The 25,899-nt window shown below is 42.6% G+C and overlaps 1 protein-coding gene across 1 annotated transcript in view; it reads right to left on the bottom strand.

Moving 5' to 3' along the window:
• The window catches only part of ZCWPW2 (zinc finger CW-type and PWWP domain containing 2), a 101,399-nt gene extending 76,215 nt beyond the window's left edge, over window positions 1–25,184 (bottom strand). The window contains exons 1-3 of the mRNA XM_019533177.1: window positions 25,153–25,184; window positions 23,081–23,240; window positions 1,609–1,717 (exon numbers count right to left, since the gene is read on the bottom strand). Coding sequence (XP_019388722.1) covers window positions 1,609–1,717; window positions 23,081–23,240; window positions 25,153–25,184 — 301 coding nt within the window. The remainder of the gene's footprint in view (window positions 1–1,608; window positions 1,718–23,080; window positions 23,241–25,152) is intronic.
• Between the last annotated feature and the right edge of the window lie 715 nt (window positions 25,185–25,899).

The raw sequence follows: 25,899 nt of genomic DNA, 5'->3' as shown, positions 1-25,899 counted from the left end.
TCTGAGTTTTTGACTCTGCTCTGACCCTATTTGCAAATACACCTTTTGTGCCACCTAATGAGTGTGTGTCTGTGATTTTGGTGGCCTCCAGAGAAACGAACCGCTTTAAGCATCACAATCATCACTTAGGTGGGCATTTTGCACAGTGCACTAGGCCACCTCAGGCCTCCACTTCCTTTTTGGGGCCTCAGCTTTCCCTGCCCTGGCTAGTCCCTTTAATTTAGACCCACTGCACCAGACATGGCTTCTTCCTCTCACCCTTTACTAGTCCCACCCAAACCACCAGTCAAAATTCACACAGAAACATCAGCACTCCGGCTATAGCTTAATTCTAAAGACACTGGCTAGCTATTAAAACTCCCTCTGTATTCTAGTTCATAGCTCCCTACCAGCCCATACCTCCTTACTTGCTGTCCTCAAGCATGGCAGATTCTCAGGCAGTCATCCAGCAACAGCCATTTTACAGAAGAAATCCTCTCCCTTTGACCTCCAGGACTAGACTGACCGTTCTGGTGCAGGTCCTGCTTTATATGCCCCAGGCCCTGCCCTTTTCTGATCAGACCATTCCCTTAAGCTAGCCCCAGGTGCTTCCTAATTAGGCTTGCAATTGGTCTCCAGGGGAACCTGCTTGTTGCATTGCTTCATCCCCTATACAGGGTTCTGGCCTATGGTCTTAGTCCAGAGCAACTAGCACTGCAATAGGCTTGTTCCTGCTCACACACAAGGCTAGCTCTGTAATAGTCATTCACAGTACCTCACATGCCCAGTAAGCAATCTGAGCTCACTGGGTATACTCTCTGAGCTCACTGACTGATCACTGTAGCTCCCTGCCAAAGCTCAGACTGCTCACTGTACAAGATGAGCTCCAGCAGGGAAGATGAGCTCCAGTTGGATGAGCTCCAACATGCTGATCAACGGGTTAACTAAGCCCACAGAGCTCCCCCCCCCCACAACCTTCAACTCCTCAGCTTAGCTGGGGGAGCTCCCAAGCTGATCTCATGAGCTCAGCCTATGGAGGTCTGGCAGGAGCTGCATGAGCTGCACAGCCAAAGGGGTGTGTGAATGTACTACCCTAGCCCCCTGAATTTGCCCCTTGGGAGCCAACACTCACCATCTGTAAATTACAGGGAGGCCAGGATACTGCAAGATATGAGCATCTGCAGGAAGTAGCAAAGTGTTGTCCAAACAGGTCTACTAGTTTGTTTTGGATCAGGGCCTAGCACAAAATTTGTGCATGAGCAATCTCAGAATTGGATTGCAAAGAGGCCTGGACTGGAACCATGTACCTAATAGGAGCTGTACTGGAAATGTGCACAAACCTGTAGGGTTCTATGGAACCTAAAATGCAGACACCAAACAAACTTATGCTAGTTTCAAGAATTCAGGGAGGGTGGAAGATCATGCTGAGGTACCTGAACAGCTAAGAGTGGTAAAAAACACCACTTACATGTTTGAAGCAGAATAGAACCTGGGCCACACTCTCTATTTTTTATTATCATGACAATATAATTATGTTCTTAAAAGGAAAAAAAAACTTCACAACAGAAAAACCCCACAGTATTGGACTCTAACATTATTTGGAAATTATGTTAAAATAGTGAGTTATACCCTTTGATGATAGATGGCGAATTCTTTGCTCAGAAGAACGTGCAAGTGGTTTGTTTGCTTCTTCTAACACACTTTTATACCATTTCTTTTGTCTCCTGCAGCACTCTGGCTATGGAAATAAAGAGATTTTTTTTTACTAAATACCTCAGTGCTGTTGTGATTTTCTATACTTTAAGTAAAAAAAATCAAAGTATCAAAAATATTAAAAGCCAGAAGAGACTTCTTCAGTCAAAATAAGTGTACTTGAAAATAATTCTGGGTTTATTCAGGTGTTTAAGGTACAATGTTATTGTAACTGGGCTCTCTCAACATAGAATGTTAATACTGAAGTGGTACTGAAGGTTCATTCCTGAAGTCCATTATATTTAATTTGTTACTAAATGAAATCAATGAGTTTTGAAATAAGGACTGTTGAGTGGAACCCAAGATAAGCTCCATGCAGTAAAATATCTACAGTATTATTCATACATCCTTTGAGGTACTCCAACAGAAACTTTAACCTGAGCTACAATAAGCAATAACTACAAAATATATAATTTTACCTAAAGGAACAACTGCCTGATGACAGTTTAATGTAGAAAGAATATCGCATTTTCTCAGTACAATAAATGTTTACTGTTTCACACGGTTTGTAAGTTTGTGAAAACTGTAAGCACAGCATAGTTTGTGTTGACAAAGTGAACGTGCCCTCTCAGTCAGTTGCCTGAAGATAGTAAGACATGGTATCTGTGGAGTGAAGATGTAAAAGCTAATTGGAATAAACAGGAAGAGAAAGAAAAAGAGAACATGCTTCTCCTGGGAAGGGTAGGTGAGAAGGATAAGTGCTGCCCGTGGAAAAGGTAAAGTAGTAGAAGCATCAAAATGAGGCCCCATAATGTGATGGTTACAGATCTACATAAGATCTGTATGTGGAGGGCTGCCTTGAGGCTAAAAAAGGTTAAGAAACAGTGATCTAGTTGGTGCCAAGAGAGGTCATTGGAGGTAGGACTGCCCCACTCTTTCCACTGTGCAAACTTTCTCCATACCCCTGAACCATACCTGAGGGGATAAGGTTGGTCCCAGTGGTCAATGCTGGTCCACTGGGATTGTGCATGCTGGTGACCAGAACCATCTGCCCCCATGGCTCTTCCCACTGGTTCTGAGAATGTGAGAAAAGCCATGAAAGCAAGATGACCTGAAAATACATCCATCCACCCAGCTGCCCAGAACAGAGCATGTTGCTCAGTATGTTGGGGTGAGGGGGACAGGCAGTGCAGGTGTGCCAGGGAGCAGGGGGAGGGCAGCAGTAGCAGCAGTCTTGAAAGGAGCAGCCATGGAGGTTGCTGGTCTGTGAGATGCTGCAGCAGGCACAAGGAGCCAGATGGGGGAGGAAAGTGCTTTACTTCTCACATAACAGATGGGCTCTGTAGCACTCGTCAGGAGATCTCATGGCACCCTGGTTGAGAATCACTGCTTTAGACATACCCAGCTCAAAGCAGGGGTGGGCAATTATTTTGACATGAGGGTCACACTAGGAAATCTGGTGAGCTGTTGTGGGCCAGGGGCAAGGGAGTGGAGTGGTGCGGCAGGGGCAGGAGGGCAGCTGATTGTATCCAGCCCAGGCCTGTCTACTCTGCACCCACAGCACAGGATGCCAGACAAAGCAGGTGGGTGGGGCCATGGGCAGGTGGGGAGTGGCATCCAAGAGCAGGATGGGTGAGCAGAGCCGGGATTGTGGGGAAGTGACAGTGTTGGGCCAGGGCCCAGGGCAGAGCCATGATCCACTCCCCACACTTCCCTGAAATGGGCACTGGTTCTGCAGACAAGGATGTGCAGGACCAGGTTGTGGCTCTGCCCTAGACCTCAGGTCCATGCTGTCACCACCTACGCCGGTCCCAGCCCCTGCCCATCCATCCCACTTCCCACCCACCCGAGGCACCACCCCATATGCTCAGCTGACCACACCCTGCCTGCAGGGGTCCCAAACCAGTGTCCATAGAAACCCCACCTGCACTCCCAGGGCAGCAGGGCTGGGTAGTGTCAGCAGAGACACTAACAGTGGCAGCTAGGAAGAGCCGCCACTGCAGGAACTCCCAGGAAGCAGAGTCCAGCTGCCACGCTGTCCCTGTCCTGCTGCATGCCCAGGGCAGCAGAACCAGCTGCACATACCACAGCCTGGGCTGCCCCCCATGCCAGGAGCCAGGTGGAGGGCATGGGACCCTCAATGGGCTGGACAGAATTCCTTGGCAGGCTGGATCCTGCTCGCAGGCTGTATTTTGCCCTCCCCTGCTCTAAAGCATGCCACTATCCTACCACTCCTGCCATTGTCAGAGACAGATTTCTAGGCTAGATGGACCATTGGACCTATGGCACTTCTTATGTTATTATATCTTTCCCTAGCTCTTTGCAGCCTTCATCTAACCTCTCCCCCATTCCAGCTGTGAAATGATAAGAGCAACATGAAATTTTCAGAGGAGTGGAGATGCTATTGAAGGAAGTTTCTACCAGAGCTGGTTCCCTGGGAAGTGGCGGCAAGCCAGACTCAATACATCAGGAGCTAGGTTTCCTTGGAGTAATCAAGCAATTTTTGTTATGGATAAATAAAAGTTTGAGTTTGTACTGAAACACTGGATATTTTTAAATAGCACTTTACCCTTTCCAAGATGTGCAATTTGATACTTCTACTGAAATTTAGTAATACATTACTATTAGGAAACTGGTATCTTGGAAGGAAAGTGATAAAACTGATTAGAAGCCTGTGATGTATGATTTATGGGGAAAGGCAAAAGAACTTAGATTATTTAGTCTGGGAAAGAGAAGACTATGGAGCACTTTGATAAGTCTTCAAATACCTGAAGGGAATTAAAGAGGATGAAGATGGACTTTTCTCTGCGGTTGTACGGGACAGGACTAAGAGCAATTACCCCAAACGGCAACAGAGGAAATTTAGGATGGAGATTAACAACAACCTTCTCACTATAAGGGTGGTCAAGCATTGGAATAGACTACCTAGATAAATTATGGAATCTCTATTCCTGGAAACTTTCAGAAGTAGGTTAGACAGACATTTGGCTGGGATGGGTTAGTCAGTGATGATTCTGCATTGAGCAGGGGCCTGGGCTAAATGACCTCATGAGGTCCCTTCCAGCCCTACTTTCCTATGAAAAGAAAAAATTACAAATGTTTTGACATATGGGAGAAAAAACATTCTCCTTAATTTACCATCCCCATATATATATATATATATATATACACACACTGTAGCATATATGACTGAAGTATGTTTATAGTATTAAGTTGCAGGGATAAACAGCCCTCAAGAAAATGATTTTACCTTGTTGCTAGGCACAACATTTGCATTCTACCCTATTCAAAAAATGAAGATTTCTTTTTCTGTAAGAAAACTGGTTACTGCTGATAAATGGCCTTTCTGCTTTAACCATCTTCTCCCACATTCAAGCTGTTTACTAGAGATTCCCCAAATGAGTGCTTAAAAGCTCCTCATGTCACTCTGTTTTTATTTATGGGAAGATGTAAAAATGGGTGAAAGGACAGCATCATGATGTCTGAAAACAAGGTCTTCAGGAGAGGTAGTTAATCTGAAGTCAGACAGAAAGCAGGGCATGGCATCACCTTAGAGATTAACTGGTTCAGTTAGTCTCTAAGGTCTATTTGGTTTTTGTCCTCACTCTTCTGAGCAGCACAGGAAATGAGAAAAGGAGTAAAATAGCTATGCTGGCTGTGACTGAAAAGGGCCTCATACACTATAATTCCCTGTGTTCTGGTTCTTATAATGGAGAACTACCTGTGGCCTTTGGCCCTTTCCTTGGTACTAGAGATCTATGAAACTCAGAAAATATGGCACCAACAGAACCCTTTTCAAGGACTATCCAAACCAATAAAATGATTTGTTGGAGCAGGTCCACACCCTTTCATATGTCTAACTGTTCCTTGGATCTTGATCAAATCAAAATATGGTTAGTGCTATAATCTGCAAATTTCTCAGAAGCACTGTCTCAAGGATTGGGTTTGAATAAGTCTGCCAGCTAGTGATAAACTTCTGAATGTAAAGCCAATATAAAATATTTAAAGGAAGTACACTGATATTCTTAAAGCACTCTCCCTCCCCATTGCAATGCTTTGGAGGTCCTTGAGTTTGATGCTGTGATAAAGGAACCGAATTGTTTCTTATCAATATAAGCTAGAAGGATAAAGTTTTGGAAACAGAATTTTATCTCCTGTGAGGAACAGAACTCTGCTGTGAAACTGTGTTCCAAGTCTTTGAAGCAAGCTGTGTCTTACTGGTAGGAATTTGTGTCTTACTGGCCAAGGTCTCAGAATGATATCCTGAGCAGCTGTAAATTGCTGTAGCCCATCCCAGCAAATCTGAGCAAAAGACAAAGTACTATGTTTTATCATACACAACACACACTGTCCCCCTAAAAAATCAACTGTTCGAAACCTTAGTGTGCATATATGTGAAAAACAAGTAAAAAACAGTTTCTGATGGTTATGGGCAAAAGTAAAAGTAAAACCTGCATACAACTCACAGGGAGCAGAACAAAGGGCATCCATACACATGCTCTGGGGAGGAGGGGGGAAAGAGGGGGGGCTTTAATTAAAGCGGCTCTGAGAGCCACTCTAATTAAACTGCCTGCCGCTCATTCAACAAGCCTTAGTTAAAGCTCCTTCCACTGCCATTTTGAAACACAGGGACACTGAATACACATGATGCGGAGGCTACTGGAGTGTGCTAATTAGCATGCATCAGAGCAGTGGTCCATCATGTGTATAGATGGTCAATGAGCAGGCTCTACTCCCTAGCTGCTGCTCCTCAGTTACGTACTACAGGGAAACATCTCTTTTTTTTATTCTGCCTTTCAAAAACAATGTGCAGATTATATTCTGGAGCATGTTGTATGCAAGAAAATACAGTATATTCTTAGGTGCTCTCACTATAGAACTATAAGTATTAGGCTGCTTTCTTGTAGCCTCTTGTAGCAGAAAGCATGATGTGATGCTACTGCACAGTAGTCTCAGGCTACTGTGCAGTTAGCATCATGAGAAAGCCGTTTGGCAGTGCTACTGCACAGTATATGAATGACGCATGCCCCCAGCAGCTGGGGGGCATGGCAGCACGGGATCACGGCAGCAGTAGAGGGAGTGTGGCAGCGGTAAGAGGGAGCTCCTGCAGATGCTGCCAGTGCTGCCAGCGGTGGCGGTGGGGGAGGGGGTGGCAAACACCAACCAGGAGTCGGCGAACACCTCCAGATGCTGCCTGCAGCATAGGGGGTACACCACCACACTCAGGGGGTGCACGTGCACCCCCCACATGTCACCCCTGGCGCAGTAACTCCAGTTACTACTGAGTCATTTAGGACTCCTTTATACAAGTCTTAAATGACCATGCAGTAATGACTGCACAGTCAGTGTCTCGTGTAGACGTGGCCGCTGCATTTCTAAAAAAGGGAATTGTCTATTCTTAAGAAGAGAAAACAAATTACCCAGAAGAAAATACCAAACATGGTAACAAAGCTTTGAAAAGTATGCAACAGTTCTCTCACACTTACTTTTTAGATACAAAAAAGTTACAAAACAAGCAATGAGACAAACAACAAACTACTAAACTTGGAGACATATTTTCAAGGTAAGAGAAAAACCCAGTTCCCTGAGGTCAATACTGGAGTTCCAAAATGGAATTCTTCAAAAATTGGTTTAAAAAGAAGCAAATGAAGTTGTTAACTGATGAGTCATATTAATAGAGGGCTGTGTGACATCTAGTGGTAAGATACTTTAAAACTTTAACACTGTAATAAAGTACTTTGATCTCTGTCATACAGACTAAGAGCAGTGAAGATGAAATGGGATCATAGTAAGTTTGTGAGTGTGAGATGGTTTATTCAAATGAAGAGTGCATTTCATTTTTATATTTATGCACATCAATTTTATTTTGCATACACTGGTTCATATTCTGCACAATTGTTAAATAAATGTTTTATGCATGTGCCTATTAGATCACTCTAGTTGAAAAAAAATTAGTGAGCACTTTGTAACAGATACAGAGGCATTCAGTGACCAAAATGTTGTATTAAGCTCTGAAAAAGACATGATGATTGATCATTTAAATTATAGCATTTTATCATCATCCACATCTTCATGACTATGCTTCTCAGATGCCATAAACAGAAGTTAAGACACAGTTGAAAGCCCTGAGGCACTCCAGCATGACTAAGGCACCTAGACACAAGAGCGATGTGCAGAGCATTATGTTCAATGTAGAGCTATATGGAGGAGGGAAACAAATGACTTCACACTGCTGTAATAGGAAAGAGAGGGGTGGAAAATAGCTAAGAAACTCAATATTAGCTAGCAGAATTACATTTCAAGATATTCCTGAAACAGCCAGAGAGAGAACAGTCTATTCTAGATCAAAGATTTCCCTTCCTCATGGCAATCGGGGGAAGAGAGGAGACAAGGCAATTCCTCCACTGCTGGAACAAAGGATACTTCTGCATTGGCTCCACACAACTCTCTGCTATTGAAAATTAAAGCCCACCGACAAGCTCCAGCTCACACACTAAACCCAGAACTGAAATGGTAACGATCTTCCTACAGTGCCCTTACTACCACTCTCAAGAGCTCCATCTTCTCAAGACTAGCAGTTAGAGGTGACACCCTAGAGCATCTTAACTGCTCTGTTTCTAAGTTTGGAGCATACAAAGCAGGTGGAGTGGGCAGGGCTAATTTTCAGCAACAGTCTCTAGAACAACACAGAAACTGTGTCGATACAAGCAAATGGTGTCCCATTTCCACCTCTCTCTTCTTCCTCAGAGGGATTGCAGCATCAGTGGAAGTGAAAGTAGATAGGGTCAAAAGAGAACTGCTTGGGAAATGTGGAAAGGGACAGTGAGCACATCTTCGTGAGTATTCTCCTCCCTGCCCCAACAGTTTGACAGCACATCCTGGTTCAAGACTGGTCGGCTCAGCACAGAACAAAGGATTATTAGACCTTACAAACTCAAATGAAGGAGGATAATTGATGAATGGATATCTATGCTTGATGAGTTACTTAAAATGATAAGTAGCATATCCATTAAATTAAAAATGTTCCAAATAATTTGTAATGAGGGGAGTGATCAATCTGAAACTGCAGTATTCCAAGGCTCTCAAATAACTACCTGGGAGATTCTTTGAAAGAAGATATTCCCTATGTCTTTTTGTAACTCCAACATAGTTTCTTTAAAAACGTTTTAAATCAACTAAATGTTTTATCCAAAAATAATCAAACCATTATTTCTCAGAAAAAAAGAAAGAACTGATAAATACTGTACTGCAATACATTTTAAATCGACAATTTTCCTCAAGAGAGATCTTGGATTGCAGCCTGAACTTTCTCAAGCTTTGGCATTAAGTGTAAAGCAATGCTTTTCAAATGTAATGCCTAACACTGACTTGTAGGATATGTCATGGGCCACCTATCTATTCACTTCTTAAAATCCTAACAGTATATTTTTCCTAAGCAATTTCCTAGCTTAGCAACTTGAATATGACACACCATTAAAAATAATAAAATGCTGTGGTTGTATCAGAGTTCTTAATGGTTTTCTAATTTTAGTAAGTAAAGCAATATAAAAGAAGTAAAACAATATAAACTAGTTTAGCTATTGGCACTATTTCTTTGAAAACAGAGTAATTTTGCTTACAAAGACAAAACAGAGTGCTGATGACTTACATGTGTCCTCAGAGCTTATTTAAAATGAATTCCATTTTAGAGTAACTGTTCCTTAGTGGATACTAAGTAAGAAGCTATAAGTTTCAACCATGAAACTGAACAAGTAATTGAAATTAAGCAATAGTAGTAATAATAAAACACTACATTTGCAGCATCTTTCCAGTATTTTAAACTGTTTAAACATTTATTTTATTTTGATTTAGATTCATACCACCTTTGAAAAAGAAGTAAACATTACTATCCCATTTGACAGGTAAGAAAGAATGCAGGCAAAAAGTGATTTCCCACAACCCCCCAGTGAAAACAAAACAAAACAAAAAACCCAAACCCTGCATACACAAAACTCCCTATGAAAGAATAAACCCAGAAGATTGCATTTTTTATTTTTATCAACAATTTTAACAGTTTTTTTCAAAAGTTAATGAAGTCTATGAAAGTATATTTGTGACATTTTAAAAATGTTTGCTAAAATTCAAAATTAAGTAAATATTAATATTTTGACCTTCATATATTGATGTTTATGTTTCCATATTAATTTGAATATATTATTTTATAGAAAATATTTTTAAATAGTAGAGGGGCAACAAGAAAATCATCATATATTAACAAGGTTAAGATGAGGTCCCTTCCAGCCCTAATGTCTATGAAATCTATGATAAAGTTCTTGCATACATTTCAAACAGTTTTTTCAGAAAAGTAAATTTTTCAATTCTTTTACAATGTTCAACTAAAATTAATCAATGGGAATACTACTTTAGATAAACACTTTTGTTATAAAAACATTACGCTATCAGCAGTACCTCGATATGAGGATGACAAGTCTTCTAGTAGCTAGGGAAGTCACTGGTGTGTTTGGAGATGACTGAAGAGGCTAATTCAGGATCTGCATGTTCAATTGCAGACAGGGCAAACAGCTCCAGGAGGAAGGAGTGGATCCTGGTTATGCCAGGTTACAGCTCTTCCCCTTTTTCTCTCTAATCTATCCACCTCCATAATGAGGCAAGTTTGCTTGAAATAGTCAATGCCTTGTCATACATTATGGTGCCATTGGAAATGATTCTCTGTTCAAGTCTCCCAAGTATTGATGGCAATTTCGTCAGACTGGCCTTCAAGATGTCCTAAATCTATTCTTTTGCCCGCCTCATTAGCAGTGACCATTAGGAGTAGGACCAGTAGGGAGTACAGGACCTCTTTCTGCAGCCTGTTGATCAGGCATTTTTAGGACAGAGCTGGTGCTGGTGCTGGATTTGGTGCTGGTGGTGATTAAAAGGTGAACTTCTTTATGCTTGCATCCCTCAACAATCTAGTTAATCTTTTTGCATGGAAACTGATTAGTGTGAAATTTCAAGTTTTACAGAAATTAAGAATTGAGTATACAAGCATGAATCTCCTGTGGTCGCAGCAGCAGAGCAAGGCCTTTTTACAGTATAATAACTGATTCTATTTCTCAATTTTAGTTCACACTAATTTTATACTGAGATATAAATAAATACCATCTATTTCTAATGTTCTTTAGACTTCTCTTAAATTTAAATCAAGATGAAAAATCCATAAATACTACTACATAAATCCATAAATTAATGCTACTATCCTGCCTCTGAACTGAATAAAAAGATGACAGTTGGTAATTTGTGCTTTTTTCAGCCACTTCAGCATCTTGATTTTTCCATCAAAAATATGGAACCAGAGTTGTATGAAGTTCTCAAGCAACTTTTGGCAATATTGACCTTTTTGCAGGTGCAGAGAGAGATTTTCTGTACTTTACTTGATTCAGATAGTTCTGGTCAATTATTACTTCATTTAAAGTTTAAACAGAATGGTATTAGAAAACTTGTCTTTTCCTCTTTCAGTTTAAAAATAAAAACTAGATACATGAGGATGAGATGCATTAGTTCTAAAATCTTGAAAAGTACAGCAATAATGAACAATTTATTAATTATGAATAATACTTTTTAATAAAGCATTCTTTGAATGCAGAACATAACTCTGTTTTTTCTTTGGTATCCAGAATTTATAAGAAATTTCAGGGGCTACACTTGGCACATGGAGGCAGCCCCCTCTGCTGGCACATGCCTTGAGGCAGGGCTGGGCTGGCTCCTGCCACCACCTAGGGCTCCCAGCAGTGCAGGCAAAAGTTGTTAGCCCTTGGGCTGGGCCAGCTCCTGCTTTCAAATGGCCCAGATGCCACCGGGCTGGGCCAGCTCCTGCCTCCATGTGCCCAATACAAGGAGGCAGCAGCCAACCCAGCCCAATGGCACGCAGCTCCTTCCTGCAATGCCAGAAGTCCTGTGTGGCAGTAAAGCTAGCCCAGTCCTTCCCAAAGGCACATGCCAGTGAGGTGGGCTGGTTCCATGCGTCACATGTAGCCCCTGGGTCTCAGGCAGCATGCCACTGGGGAGCTCTGCCTGCAGAGGGCCCATGAGCACCCCAAGGGCCTGGGGCTAGCTGCTGCCCTTAGTGGTGGGGACTATGTTCCATGGGGGAGGCAGGCAGATGGGAAAACCTACCCCTCCCACACTGTCCACCCCCACAGTCCTCCCACATCTCTGCTTACCATGGACAGAGCCTGAGTCCCAGACAACTCTGAACCATGTTGCCAGCTATATTTCTATTTCCTCCAGCATGCTGAGGCAGTGTGCTGGAGCAGCAGGGGCATGCTACTGGTCCAGGGGAATTTCTTCTTCCATACTCTTCTTGATTACTGCCTTTGTCTAATACTGTTGTATAGGCCTTTACTTGTGTCTACACTGGATGTTAGTGATGCAAACCTTGTTAGCAAACATTTTTTAAAATAAATACCTTCAAGACTATATAAGGTGTCAGTCTTATCCAAGTAAAATTAAAAAAAAAAAAACCTAGTCCCCCTTGAAATCTTGGTTACTCAGTCTAATTTCTGTAGGTGACAATGACATTTTAAAAGAACAAATTAATGGTGCTATACAGACACCATTTTTGACACATTTGGGATGAGAACACAAGACAGCTTTGTTCTTGTGGGATACTGTCATGTGAGGATTAGCTATTAAAATCTGCAGTTTATTTACTCCTGCTGCAAATGTACCTGTGCCTAAAAATGTGTTAAGCACCACAAAGAACACAATTCCAAGGTTTCAGATAGGGAATCTATAATTTCCAGCACCATGATAAGGCCCTATGACAGGATGGATTCTGTGGCCAGGAAAGACACCCTACTAAGACCTTTAAATATTTTTCTAATGGTGAAATAACTGACACTAGAATCATTGAACTGCAGATGGTACATTGAGAAGGCAGGCAGGCACACCTTGATGGAAAGCAGCATGAAAGTAAGTTGTTTTACATACAATAAATATTCAAATATATTACACAAATATAGATTCAGGAGAATGTTGTTTTCTTCTGTATAAATAGAAAAAAAAGCCTCTCTGAGCAAAACATTTCAGATGAGACAGATATCAAGAGAAAAACCAAACAGAACGTACTTCCATGGCGCACACAAGCTCACCTGTGCTAGCTTTAGGATGAAGCAACTCTAGATTGGAATGCAGGATGAAAAAGCATTTTTGAAATTGAAAAAAATGTGACACCATTTGAAGAAAGAAGAGATCCTGATAACGTTCTAAAAGACCTCTGTACTAGCAGCATTACACTGTGTGCCAACACTGCAGCCTCGGAAACTGGAACCAGAAGCAAGGGAGAGTCCCTACTTTGTGGCAGAGCACAGGTTGTGCCTACCACTTTAAGAGGACTGAAATAAGCAGGCTTCTGGTGGGATCAGGCCCAATCAGGCGGTCACATGTTAGGCAGGAGACCACCTGATTGGTAGTTTGGGGATAGGGATGTTATCTGTGAGTCACGGAACATGGTATAAGGGAAGGTTCAGAGCTGTGTATTCACCCTTGGCATCAGAGCAATTAAATAGACAACCTCCCGCCTGGAAACAACTTTAATTGTATCAAAGGCGAGGCAGGTGGGTGGCTGTCTGGACTGGCCCTAGGTTGGTCCAATTGTTACACAGTCTTGTACAGAAAAATCATAGGGGTTAGGGTCATAAACCAATGGGCCAAAGGGAGGAAACAGGTAAAAGGTAAGAAAATATCAACACTGGTAACATATACTCAGAACTTTAATTACACCCCTCCCCCAACAGACACCTCTGGAAGTGTCCCCCTTTAGTCCCTAGAGTGCTCAAATAGCAGCCCAAGGCTGCCCCAAGTTTGAGTCTAGCTCCTTCAGTCCACAGTCCTGGTTGCCAAGCCAGTGAACTCTCCAGCTCCACTGTGCACTCCTCTGTGTAGGGCTGACCAGGTTCTAGGTGCACTCAGCTCTCTCTTTCCCTTACTCTAGCCTCAAGCTTCCTCTTCCTTTTCCCCTTGCCTTCCAGCACCAAATTAACAGTCAGCATAGCTCTGCAGACTGCCCCCTGGTGCCACCTCCTGTTACACACAATACAACTGCATTTTGTTGCATCCTTTCAATCACTAGTGAGATTAATGGACAGATATTAGGAAGTCATTTGTTTCAGTGCAGCAAAGCCAGAAAAATATTCCTTTCCATCAAGTAGCAATGCTAGTTGTGGAAGAGGCAAGTCTATCACTGTAGTTACGGAAGAGTAAGTCTGGTAAACATCTTTCTAATCACCACTTACGTTATTCCTGTTATCCTGCCACTTAGGCTTGTTGCCAAGTTTTCTTTTCCATGCAAATGTAGAGCTATCAAGTGCACTTGAATAGCCACTGACTGCCAGCAGTAAGAATGTCCTTTTTGTTGATATATGTCACAGATCCAAAAACAGGATTAACTTTGAGGTAACATGTTTGTAATATGTTGATGTTTTCCTGAACTGAACTTACTACCGTGGTGCTTGGCCTCAATTTACAGGTATTATTATCTATGTTCAGTTTTATCATTTTTATGTTTCTATGAACCATATGAATATATGGCTATGAATGTATGAGTGGGTATGTCTACATAAGATGCTTTACTGCATACTGTCTACACATGTGCACATTTACTGAGCAGTAAAGGAGTCTACTGCACAGTTAACTACTACCTGTAAATACAGGTAGTAAACTAACTGCACAGTAGATACTGCAAAGTAACACTCGTGTAGATACTAACTGGGAGCAAATTTGCTCCCAGTCAGCCTAGCTAGCAGGGAACCACAGGGTACAGCCCCTGGCTTCCCTCAGGAACTGGGAGCCTATTAGTGCCAGGATTGGGGAGCTCTTTGCTCCATCCTGGATCCTGGCATGGAGTTGGGAGCTTTGGAGGGTGAGCAGGGGCTGGGAACTCAGCTCCTGCCTGTCCCCTGGACTGGCTCTATGCAATTTCTTAGTTGGTCTAATAAAAGGTATCGTCTCTGAACCATGAGTTCTAGAGTTCTGCATTTCTTTTTGTCTCAGACAAACACAGCTACCAAATACATCCCTAAAACATGGAAGATGCTGAATTTTAGCTGATTTTGGATTTAAACTTCATTGGTGAACAACAGGAAAGATACACCTCCCTGTCTGTCTGCCATCTGACACCACCAGGTAAGGAATCCTGCCTTATCTGCACATCAGACAGCAACTCACAAAGACAATCTCATGGACCCAAGAGGAACAGACTTCTACCTTCACCTTTCTCTGTGTAAAAATGAAGTTTATTTTCTACCTATGGGGTCTTTTTACCATCTTTAATATTTCCTGGGCCTAAGGAAGGGTGTGTACCCAAAAGCTTGCAGAAAAAGATTTTTTTTTGCATTTTCTTTGTTTCGTAGTTGGTAGGGTCGGAAGGGACCTGAGCAGATCATCAAGTCCGACCCCCTGCCATGGGCAGGAAAGAATGTTTGGGTCAAATGACCCCAGCAAGGAGATTATCTAGCCTCCTTTTGAAGACCCCCAGGGTAGAAGCGAGCACCACTTCCCTTGGAAATTGGTTCCAGATCCTAGCCACCCTGACTGTGAAGTAGCGCCTCCTGATGTCTAGCCTGAACCTACTCTCAGTCAACTTGTGGCCATTATTCGTAGTTACTCCTAGTAGTGCTCAGAGGAACAGGGTCTCTCCCATTCCCCGCTGGGTCCCCTTGGTAAGTTTATAGACAGCCACCAGATCACCTCTCAGCCTTCTCTTGTGGAGGCTGAACAGGTTCAGGTCCCATAGCCTCCCTTCATAGGGCCTGCCCTGCTGCCCCCTGATTATGTGAGTGGCCCTCCTCTGGACCCTCTCAATGCTGGCCACAACCCTCTTGAAGTGCAGCATCCGGAACTGGACACAGTACTCCAACTGTGGCTTGACCAATGTTGCATAGAGGGGGAGGATCACCTCCTTGGACCTGCTCATGGTGCATCTGTGGATGCATGACAAGTTGAGGTTGGCCCTACTGACCGCGTCCTCACATTGGCAACTCGTGTTCATGTTGGAAGCAATAATGACTCCAAGATCCTTTCCTGCCTCTGGGCTGACTAAAAGGGAGTTCCCCAGCCTGTAGGTATACTGCTGGTTCTTCCTTCCCAGCTGCGGTACCATGCACTTGTCAGTATTGAAACCCATGCAATTCTTATCTGCCCACCCTTGTAACCTGTCCAGATCTAGTTGTAGTCTGTCCCTCCTTTCTAATGTGCCCACTTCTCCCCACATCTTAGTGTCATCTGTGAACTTGAACAAGATGCTTTTCACCCCCTTGTCCAAGTCGCTGATGATGTTGAACAGTACGGGCCTGAGGACCGAGCCTTGGGGAATCCCACTGCCCACATCCCTCCAGGTGGAAAATGACCTGTCCACCACCACTCTCTGGGTGCGGCCCTTCAGCCAATTTATGACCCATCTGACTGTGTAGGCATCAATGCCACAGTCACCTAATGTTTTGATGAGAATGGGGTGAGAGACAGTGTCAAAGCCTTCCTAAAGTCCAGAAAGACGTCCACCATGACATCTGCATCCAAGAATTTTGTGACCTGGTCATAGAAAGCAACCAGGTTGGTCTGACAGGACCTGCCTCTAATGAACCCATGTTGGTTGTCCCTAAGCATAATCTCCCCTTCTGGTCCCTTGCAGATGTGTTTTTGGTTAATTTTCTTAAATTGTTTCCCCAGGACTGAGGTAAGACTAACGGGCCTATAGTTTCCTGGGTCCTCCTTCCTCCCTTTTGAAAATGGGGACCACACTGGCCCCTGTCCAATCCTCCAGCACCTTGCCAGAGCACCACGAGTGCTCACAGAGCTGTGCCAGGGGTCCCGGAATAGCCTCTGCCAATTCCCTCAGCACCCTTGGGTAGAGTTTATCTGGACCTGCTGATATGAACATGTCCAGTCCCACCAGAAGTTACCTGACTAGGTCCTCTCTGACCCTGGGCCTGGTTGTGACTCTCCTGAGTTTGTCCAAGATCCCAGTGTGGGGGGTCCCGGCAAAGAATTTGTTAAAGAGGTCAGTTATCATCTGGTGCAACCACCAGATTGCCAACCGTGTCCTGCGGGGGCCCCACATTACCTGGTGCCTTCTTTTTATTTCCTATGTATTTAAAAAAGGACTTCTTGTTATCTTTGATCTGGGTCACTAATCCCAGTTCTGTGTCCCAGTTAGTTGGTCTAATAAAAAGACTAACTTGGTATCATATTTGAACCAAGAGTTCTAGAGTTTTGCATTTTAAAGAAATGCACTCAGTTGCATATACTCCTTAATCCATTCATTTCTCTATCTCTTAAGTGATTGCTGAAAAAATAGATTAAGAGTTTTCCTGGAAAGAAAAATGTAGGTGCAAAAATGTAGATGTTAGACAGAAACCTATAATGAAGAAGACAATGCATAATACACATGTTCCCTAAGGACACAATGAAAAAATAAGGCATTTAGATTACTTAAACTTAAATAAGGCATTTAAATTACTTAAAATAAGGCATTTAAGTGACTTTTGAGAAGGCTCTTTGTATACAGATCCCTTGCCTTAGGGAGTACATCAAGGCCCCCAGCTGTGGAAAAGCTGGGATAACCTGTAGAGCAAAGGAAGCTGTTCACTAGAAACACTCACAAGACTGACAAAGGGGCTGTTCACTAGGTAGAGCAGAAGGACTGTTTTTCTTAGTAAGAAAATCAAGGCAAGAACTTCGGCTATTTGTTTTTCTGTTTATTTCTTGCATTATTTCCCAATTTACAGTTATTGTTTGTATGATCTATTTTTCTTGCATAATAAATCCTTTTTCTGTGTTATATACCTTACTGACTGTCTGCTTTGGATGATTTTCAGAGCAATTGACAACTGCAGGCATTTCTCCTCTAGAGGAGACAATCTGTAACATTTTTCAAACCAAAAGATAAACAACCCCATAACCTGGAACACTTATTCTGCTGGAGTTGCAAGGTCTGGTCTTGGGCAGGTGAGACTAAGATTTGTTGGAGGAAAGAGTTCTACCAAGGGCAAAAAGCACATCCGTTCCCTGCAGACATGCAGCAGAACAGTGAAAAAAGAGTTGCGGCTGCGGAGCACTTGAACATCATGCTATGGTTAGGCACAGGTGTTCAGTTTCAGCACTGGAAAATGTGGTGAGAGGGGGTGCATAAATGGAGCTGTGTATGTAGCAAGGACAGGTCCAGCTGCAGGAGTATCCTTCCTACCCAGTTCCCAGCCCTGGCTTGAAGGAGTCAGTGCTCTCCCTCCTTCCCACTGGAGGGGAGAGAAAGAGTGCAGAACATTGTGGATTAGTAGGGGTCCTCAGGAACATACAGACAGTCAAGATTTCCTGAGAGAAGAGAGATTTTCCTTGCTAAAAATGCTCCCATTCTTTCATGGAAAAAACAGTCTTCTTCTGTGAAAAAGCACCGGTATGCAAAATCCCATCCTCCTGGCTTTATATTTCTTTTTTGTGTCAGAATAAATGTGTTTCTCCCAGCACAAGTGTAATGCTTGTCCAGAGCTTGCATAGTCTACAATTGCCTGCACAGCATAGCATGTTTTGTCACAATATAATAGAATCACAAAATCATAGAAAATTAGAATCACAAAATCAATGAAAATCAGATGACCTCAGGAAGTCAACCTCCTGCTCAAAGTAGGATCATCCTTAACTACATCATCCCAACCAAGGTTTGTCTACCCCAATCTTAAAAACCAAATATGGATGGAGATTCCAGAACCTCTTTAGGTCACCTGTACCAGTGCTTTATCATAGACTCATAGAAATTAAGGGCTAGAATGACGGTTGAGTCCAACCCCCCAGCTCCGGCCACGAATACCGCTGAGATCAAATGATCCCAGCAAGGTGTCTGTCCAGTCTCCTCTTGAAGACTTCCAAGGTTGGGGACTGCACCACTTCCTTGGGAAGTCTATTCCAGATTTTGGTCACCCTTACCATAAAGAAGTTCTTCCTTACATACAACCTGAAACCATCCTCTAACAATTTATGGACATTGCTCCTTGTCCTCCCCTGGGGCACCCTAGTAAACAGTTTTCTCCCAGGTCCTGATATTCACCCCTTATATACTTATAGACGGCCACCAAGTCCCCCCTCTGTCTTCTTTTCCTCAGGCCAAACAGTCCCAGATCCATTAGTCTTTCCTCATAAGGTTTGTCCTCCAGGTCCTTAATCATTCTTGTGGCCTTCTCTGGATCCTTTCAAGATTCCCCATGTCTTTTTTGAAGTGTAGCACCCAGAACTGGACACAGTACTCCAGCTGGGGTCTTACCAGCACCGAGTAGAGAACAAGTATCACTTCCTTAGCCCTACTCATGATGCATCAGCCAATGCATGCCAGTATGCTATTAGCTCTGTTGACTACAGCATCGCACTGGCAGCTCATGTTCATCCTGTGATTAATCATAACCCTGAGGTCCCTTTCTGTCATTGGGCTGGCCAAGACATCTCCTCTTAACCTATATTCATGTTGCTGGCTACTTCTCCTCAGGTAAAGCACTCTGCATTTATCCTTATTGAACTGCATCTGGTTCCACTCCACCCACCTTTCCAGCTTGTCCAGGTCTGCTTGGATCTGCATCCTACCCACTTTTCCCCAAAACTTAGGGGGTCTGCAAACTTCGCCAGAGTGCTTGGCCTGTGGGCACTAGTGTGTCCGCAAACTTGCCCAGTGTGCTTTCCACATCCTTATCTAAATCACTGATAAGGATGGTGAACAGCATGGGGTCAAGAACCAAACCCTCCAGGATACCACTGGCCACATCCTGCCAAGACAATACAAACCTGTCCACAAATACGCTCTGGGTTCAACCACTTAGCTAGTTACCAACTCACCTGGACTCTGCCAGCCCACAATCCCCCAGTTTTTTTATAAGAGCATCACAGGAGAACATATCGAAGGTCTTTTTAAAATCCAAGTATATGACATCAACTGCATCTCCCACATCTAAGTGGTTCATTATTTGATCATAGAAGGAGATGAGGTTGGTCAGACACAACCTGCCCATAATGAAAACATGTTGGCTATCCTTCAGCATCATGTCTTCTGCCAGTCTCTCACAAATGGACTTGATATTTTTTTCCAAAAATGAATGACTAGCCTATAGTTTCCTGGATCCTCCCTCCTCCCCTTCTTAAAGATTGGCACCATGCTGATACTTTTCCAGTCTATCAAGACCTCTTCCAAGCACCACAAGTCTTCAAATACCTTCACCAATGGTCCTGCAATGACTCCATCCAATTCCTTCAGCAGTCTCAGGTGTAGTCCATCTGGTCCTGCCAATTTGAAGACATGCATCCACTCTAAGTGCTCCCTCATCTATTCAGCACTGACCATTGATTGGCAATCACGTGCCCCCTTCCCCGCCACTTCCATCCAGGTTTTACTACCATCTTAGTCAGAATGTTTTTTCTGGATATCTAACCTAAACTTCCTTTGCTGCAACTTGAGACCACTGTAAGGGTGTAAAGGGAAGGAGTAGCCCCATCAAGAAGACCCTGGGAAGGGCTAGTGATTGGCAGCCTCTCTAACTCAACTCCAACTCCCACCTAGATTTGAAGTACCATCAAGACGAGGTGGGCAAAGGCAGAACAGCTGAGATAGAGGATAGTGACAATCCCTGACCATTTCCCAGATGGCACACTCAAGTAGAACATCTGGAAGGTGAGGCCCCCAATCCTACAGTATAACAGCTTAACAGTGGGGAACAAGCTGGAGAGTTTGTTCTCTGTTCAGAACAGATTGCAGAGCTGAGTGGGGAAGAGGCTCCCCAGCCCCCACCGGCAGGGTGCTCCCAGCACCAGATCTGCAGTTGCGGGGTTGGTGCTGGGAGATCCTTATCGCCCAGTGCTGACCCCACAATTAAGGAATTGGCACTGGGAGATAATGATCTCCCAGCCCTCTGCTCCCCAGTCACAATCTTGGAGCAAGGTGCTTGGAACTCCCTGCTGCTGGGGCAGGGGGACATAGTCCCCACCTGGGGTCTGGTGGCAGAACCCACCATGGCACCAGGCAGCTCCTGGGGGCAGGGAGCAAACTCCCTCTCCCTGGTGGCTGGCTGACCAAGAGCAGATTTGCTGCCAGTCAGGCATCTGCATGAGTGCTACTGCACAGTTAGTAATTGCAAGTAAATTTGCTACTTGCATTTGCAGGTAGCACATTTACTCACTATTAGCAAGGTTTCCTGTGCAGTAAGCATGAGCACACAAGCATCTTGTATAGACACACCCTACAAGCAGAAATGTGTCCTGTCAGGAAATTTAAAAACTGAAACTGCCTGCACATTAGTTGAACAGCTATGTACAAGAACACATAAATACCTTGGTAACTGAACTGGGTAGCAACCACTGCTTTGGACTAGGTAAATATTCCTCTGTGGCAGAAAGGCAAAAACATAGCACCTTGTTCTGTGCTAAAAACAAGAAAAACGAGAGGTATGTTCTGTAAGCCAATATGATAACTATATTCAGATATCCTTTAAACTAATAACCTTGCCCCAATCCTGAAGATTTATATAAGGCAGGAATAATGGAAAACTTGATTAAGGTGCCAACATGATTTACTTTAATTTTATGAGTAAACTTTTGTAAAACGTCCAGAGTTTTAGTATTTGACAAATGCAGTCTCTTTATCTGAAGAGTTTAGAATGTCACAGAGAAATGATACACTCTGTCCTGCAAAAACACTAAAGGGAAGGCAAGATATTGAGTAGTTTCTTAAGAAATAAATAAAATCTATAAAGCAGACAGTTAATAGTCACACTTGCAAAGTTTATATATAAAATACCATATTTTTTGCATAAAACACACAACTTTTCCAAGAAACAGCTGCTGGAAATTCAAGTGTGCATTGTATGTGAGAAACATGGTAAGCACAAGTTCTGCCACTTACTGGATGAAACCAAAAGTAAAAGCTGTGGCAATCCATAAGAAGCAAAACAATGTGCAAGCTGCTGCTACTCAGTTACTTACTATAAGGAAAAACCTTTTTATCTTCATTCTGCTTTTCAAGAACAAGATATGTATTATATTCTGAGCCATGTTATATGCAAGAAAATGTGGTTTGCACATTTGAAGCAGAACTTGCAAAACACTTAAAAGGACAAACCAAATTACTGTCTAGGAAAATAAACTGTATCTTTCTAAAAGTTAATTCCTCTTCCTTTTAAGGAGATGTCTTGCTAATTTCTTTGTTGAACTTCAAAATGCTTAGTAAATGCATGTGTACAGATGTAGATGTAGATAACAGGTACACTGCTTATTAAGTGGGTATGGTTATAGACATAGATACAGATAACAGCTACTCTGTTAATAATACTTTATTGATTTCTTTTGGTCCCAGTTCATTAAACCATGATTTGATATGGGTTGGTAAAAATAAACCCAAACTAGTTTAAAGATAGGTCTAATTAGTTAAACAAAAATAAGATAGCATTTTTAGCCTACCTTGTACTACTCAGTACTGTAAACAGGATATAAGTAGTTTTCTTATATCTCTTTCAGAACATATTTATCAACATTTGTTGAAGAAGCAATGAACAAGGAACAAAAACTTTCCCAGAAAACATGCACACTCTGTTCAGGATAACTAAAGCCATTTAACATTCACAACTCAAAATTAAGAAATTGCTGTAAGATACCAGTAACATGCTTTAAAATGGAACTGCCTAAACTCATGTTTATAATTATAACTTATACCAAATATTAATTTCATTAGTCAACTTTCAAGTTGATATCCTTAATCTGCTACAAGAGAAATAAAACATTCCAAATAATTAACATAATATTAATTTTGGTTTCACACTCTATTTGTCATATCAAATAAATCTTCCAGCATTTATTTGCTATCAGCATCAATTTTATTTTATCTTTCAAAATGAACATAGTGTTAACTGTTCATTTATCTGCTTGCTGTGCAGACCAGCCCCCACTGGTCCCAATAGCCTGGATGGGCCTAGTTGTCTACTGCTGATTGCCTCTGCCCTCAGCTGGCCCTGATTAGCGTGTTTGGCATCGCTGCTGCATACCAGCAGTAGCCCTGCCAGTGCTCTGTGGGCTGGTATAGAGACAGATCACACTCTCTCTAGTCCCAGTACTCATGGTCCCCGGTCTGTTCTATGATCTTCAGCTCCCTGTTTTCTCTGCATTATTCTGCCTGAATCTTTTCCCAGCCTCCATCCTGTCTTGTTCCAACCTGCTTCCTTTGCCTCAATTCTCAGCTTCCGGACTCCTGGTTTGCAACCACTGTAGCACTGTCCCAAACTGCCCCGCCCTCCCCTCCAGGTTTGGGTTGTGCCCATGACAGTAAGTGACTTAACTCTTTTTTCATATAAATGCATTCATGTATATAAAATGTCAGCTTTATGAAGAGTTAACATATTATTGTACCTACCTTAACTGAAGTAGAATAATGACTACTATGTTTCACTGCAACCCAACCTCTGGAATGGGGATCCCCAAGGTATTCTACATGATTACTCTCAACATACCCATCCAAATCATGGGTTACATGCTGTCCATTAACAAGATCAGGACAGATTATGCCAGGCCATCTTCAGGAAAAAAAATTAAAAACATATATTCAAGCACTCCCCAACCAATACTCCAAACCTCTATTACCACCAAATATTTCTTCCTCTGTGCTTAGCATGCTTTAGGGGCTTTCTAAATAAATATAATACTAACAATCAATTCATCACAAAGGTCAGATAAACCTATTCACGTCTCTTGAGCACAAAATGAAATGTCACCATTTAATCTATATTCATGAAATGAATCTTAGTCGTTTCAGTTTCCACCATGAGTTTGAAGAAAAAACTACTTTCAGTCCTTGTTTATTTGAAACTTACTTTGCCAACTTGTCAACTACAAAAACATAATACAAGAAGAATGTGAAAGGGACAGATAAAAAGGAAATAGGAGATTTAGTGTCCTTCCCTAGGCTCAGATTTCCAAGCCTTTTATGGACATTTACATTTCTTCAAGTTTTCTGCCCCATGTCAGAATTTAAAAATCTTCTCATTACTTCTGAAAAATCCATCTGTGTTATGATATGGGATCATTTTACCTATGGAAGCACAGATTTTGTTTGTTCAGGTAGGGAAAACCTAATACTAGTTCAGTCTGACGAAAAACAAAGGGGGAGAGCACAACACATACTAAAGACTCATAAATAGGCACCATAATAAAAATCAAGGGGAGCATTTGAAAGAAAAAGGGTAAAGAATTATATACATAAACATATATATACATATGCATACCTATATACATACATGTGTGTGTGTGTATCATCATCATAATATCGACATGCACATATAATAACCAAAGAAAAATATACAGAGGCAAATAAAACACAGTAACAGTTGATAGAGAGAGATAAAAATCAAATATATTCCTTTATTTGTACTATGGCAAACTTCACACACCTGATCCTAAGGTTTCCAGGTAAAAAGTTAGCCTTCTTCTCTGGGAAGGGTCACAGTTTTTTGTAAACAGTGAACCAGATTTGGAAGACGGGACAATATAAAGCAGTGCTCTGAACTGAGTTTGGAAGTGGTATGGGGTTCCTCAGAGAGATTGGTTGCTGTTCCAAACAAAGGTCTGGAATCAATCAATTCAGTAGAAACACTTATGAATAGAGACTGGTATGATCCCTGGACTAGACAAGAGAACTAGGAATTTCTAATACTGGGCCCATGGCTATTATGAAACCCTGAGAAAGGACCAAATGCAATTGTGAAGCCCTTACAAAAGGGTAAAGGGTTGAATAGAGGAATATGGTTTGGTTTGGTTTTTTGCAGCAGGGGTGTTTTCTTTTGTATGTTTCCATTAAGAATCATTATTTTATGACATGCGATTACACCAGGGAACAGCTTCATACTGAAGGTGAGAGGGCATGTCAATTCTCTTATGACACAAACCATTTAACATACCCAGTTGCTATTCCACAGGCAAAGGCATAATGTCTAGATTCTACCACTTTTGTTCATGTTGAACAGCACTCTTCAGCAGTCCTTCCAAGACCATTTGCCCAGTAAGAAACTTTTCCATGTGAATGAAGTCAACAGACAAAAGCTTTAAGTGCAGAGATATCTTGTATACTGTGCAAAGTTAACAACCTTTGTAGCAGTATGAGAGCAACATCAGGTGGAACTTCCAAAATGAAAAACTGATCCTATAAAAACAACATATTCAAATCTAGGGCTTGTCAGTTAACATACCTAAATCAATTTGAACTGTTGTGATTATACCGAGAAGCAGACTCTAAGGTGTGCATTATGGGGATTCTATCTTTAACAATGATTTCTTTCCAGTGTTAGTTAATTAGCTTAACTAGCAGGGCAGATAAAATCTGATTTAAAAAAATTTCAATTGGATTTTTTATTTAAATTGGATTTTTACAATTTAAATTATAATTAAGCTTTACTTTTTAATTTAGCACAATATTGGCTAGGGTATACATACAGGTCCACGGTTGTGATCGTGGACGTCACCATCCCCTTAGAGAACTGGCGCCAAGCCTTCACTGACGCACAGGTTCGCAAGCAGGAAAAGTACACCCTGCTGGCTGACACCCTGAGAGGCCGTGGCTACGAAATGACGGTCGATGCGTTCATCGTGGGAACGCTCGGAGCCTGGGACCCCAGCAACGAGAGCGTCCTGTATGCCTGCCACATCTCCTGCTGCTACGCCAAGCTGATGTGCTGCCTCATGGTGTCTGACACCATCCGTTGGTCCCGTGACATCTACGTGGAACATATCACGGGCCACCGCCAGTACTCTGACTCCACCAGACGAGCCACCACCGGACTGGACCCAGAGGGGACTGCCTGAACCACCCCCGTTCTGCACCAGATGGACCTTCACTTTCGAGAGGATTCTTCAACCACGGACGACCCTGCTCCACCCAAAGAGGACCCCCGCGATGAGACTCTATATGGACTGAGACACTTCCTTTGAACCACTTCCTCCACCATTGCGGATCATTGTAACAGGTTTGTGTGTATCCATCTCCTTTCTCTCTCAGTGTCGCAAACCCCCTCCCTCCCCTTCCCCTCATACCCCACCCCCGGGCTTAGATGGCTAACATTGTATCTCCTGTAACCTAGCTGCATTCCCCTCCTCACCCCCTTCCCTCAATTGTTAGTCCCTCGCTTGGGCGATCTGCATCTCCCTGCCGGCTTTGTCATCTTTTTTGGATTCCCAATCCTA

This window comes from Crocodylus porosus, unplaced genomic scaffold, assembly GCF_001723895.1.
Source record: "Crocodylus porosus isolate Cpor-Errol unplaced genomic scaffold, CroPor_comp1, whole genome shotgun sequence".
NCBI lineage: Eukaryota > Metazoa > Chordata > Crocodylia > Crocodylidae > Crocodylus > Crocodylus porosus.
This window is presented reverse-complemented; position numbering and strand designations above follow the sequence as displayed.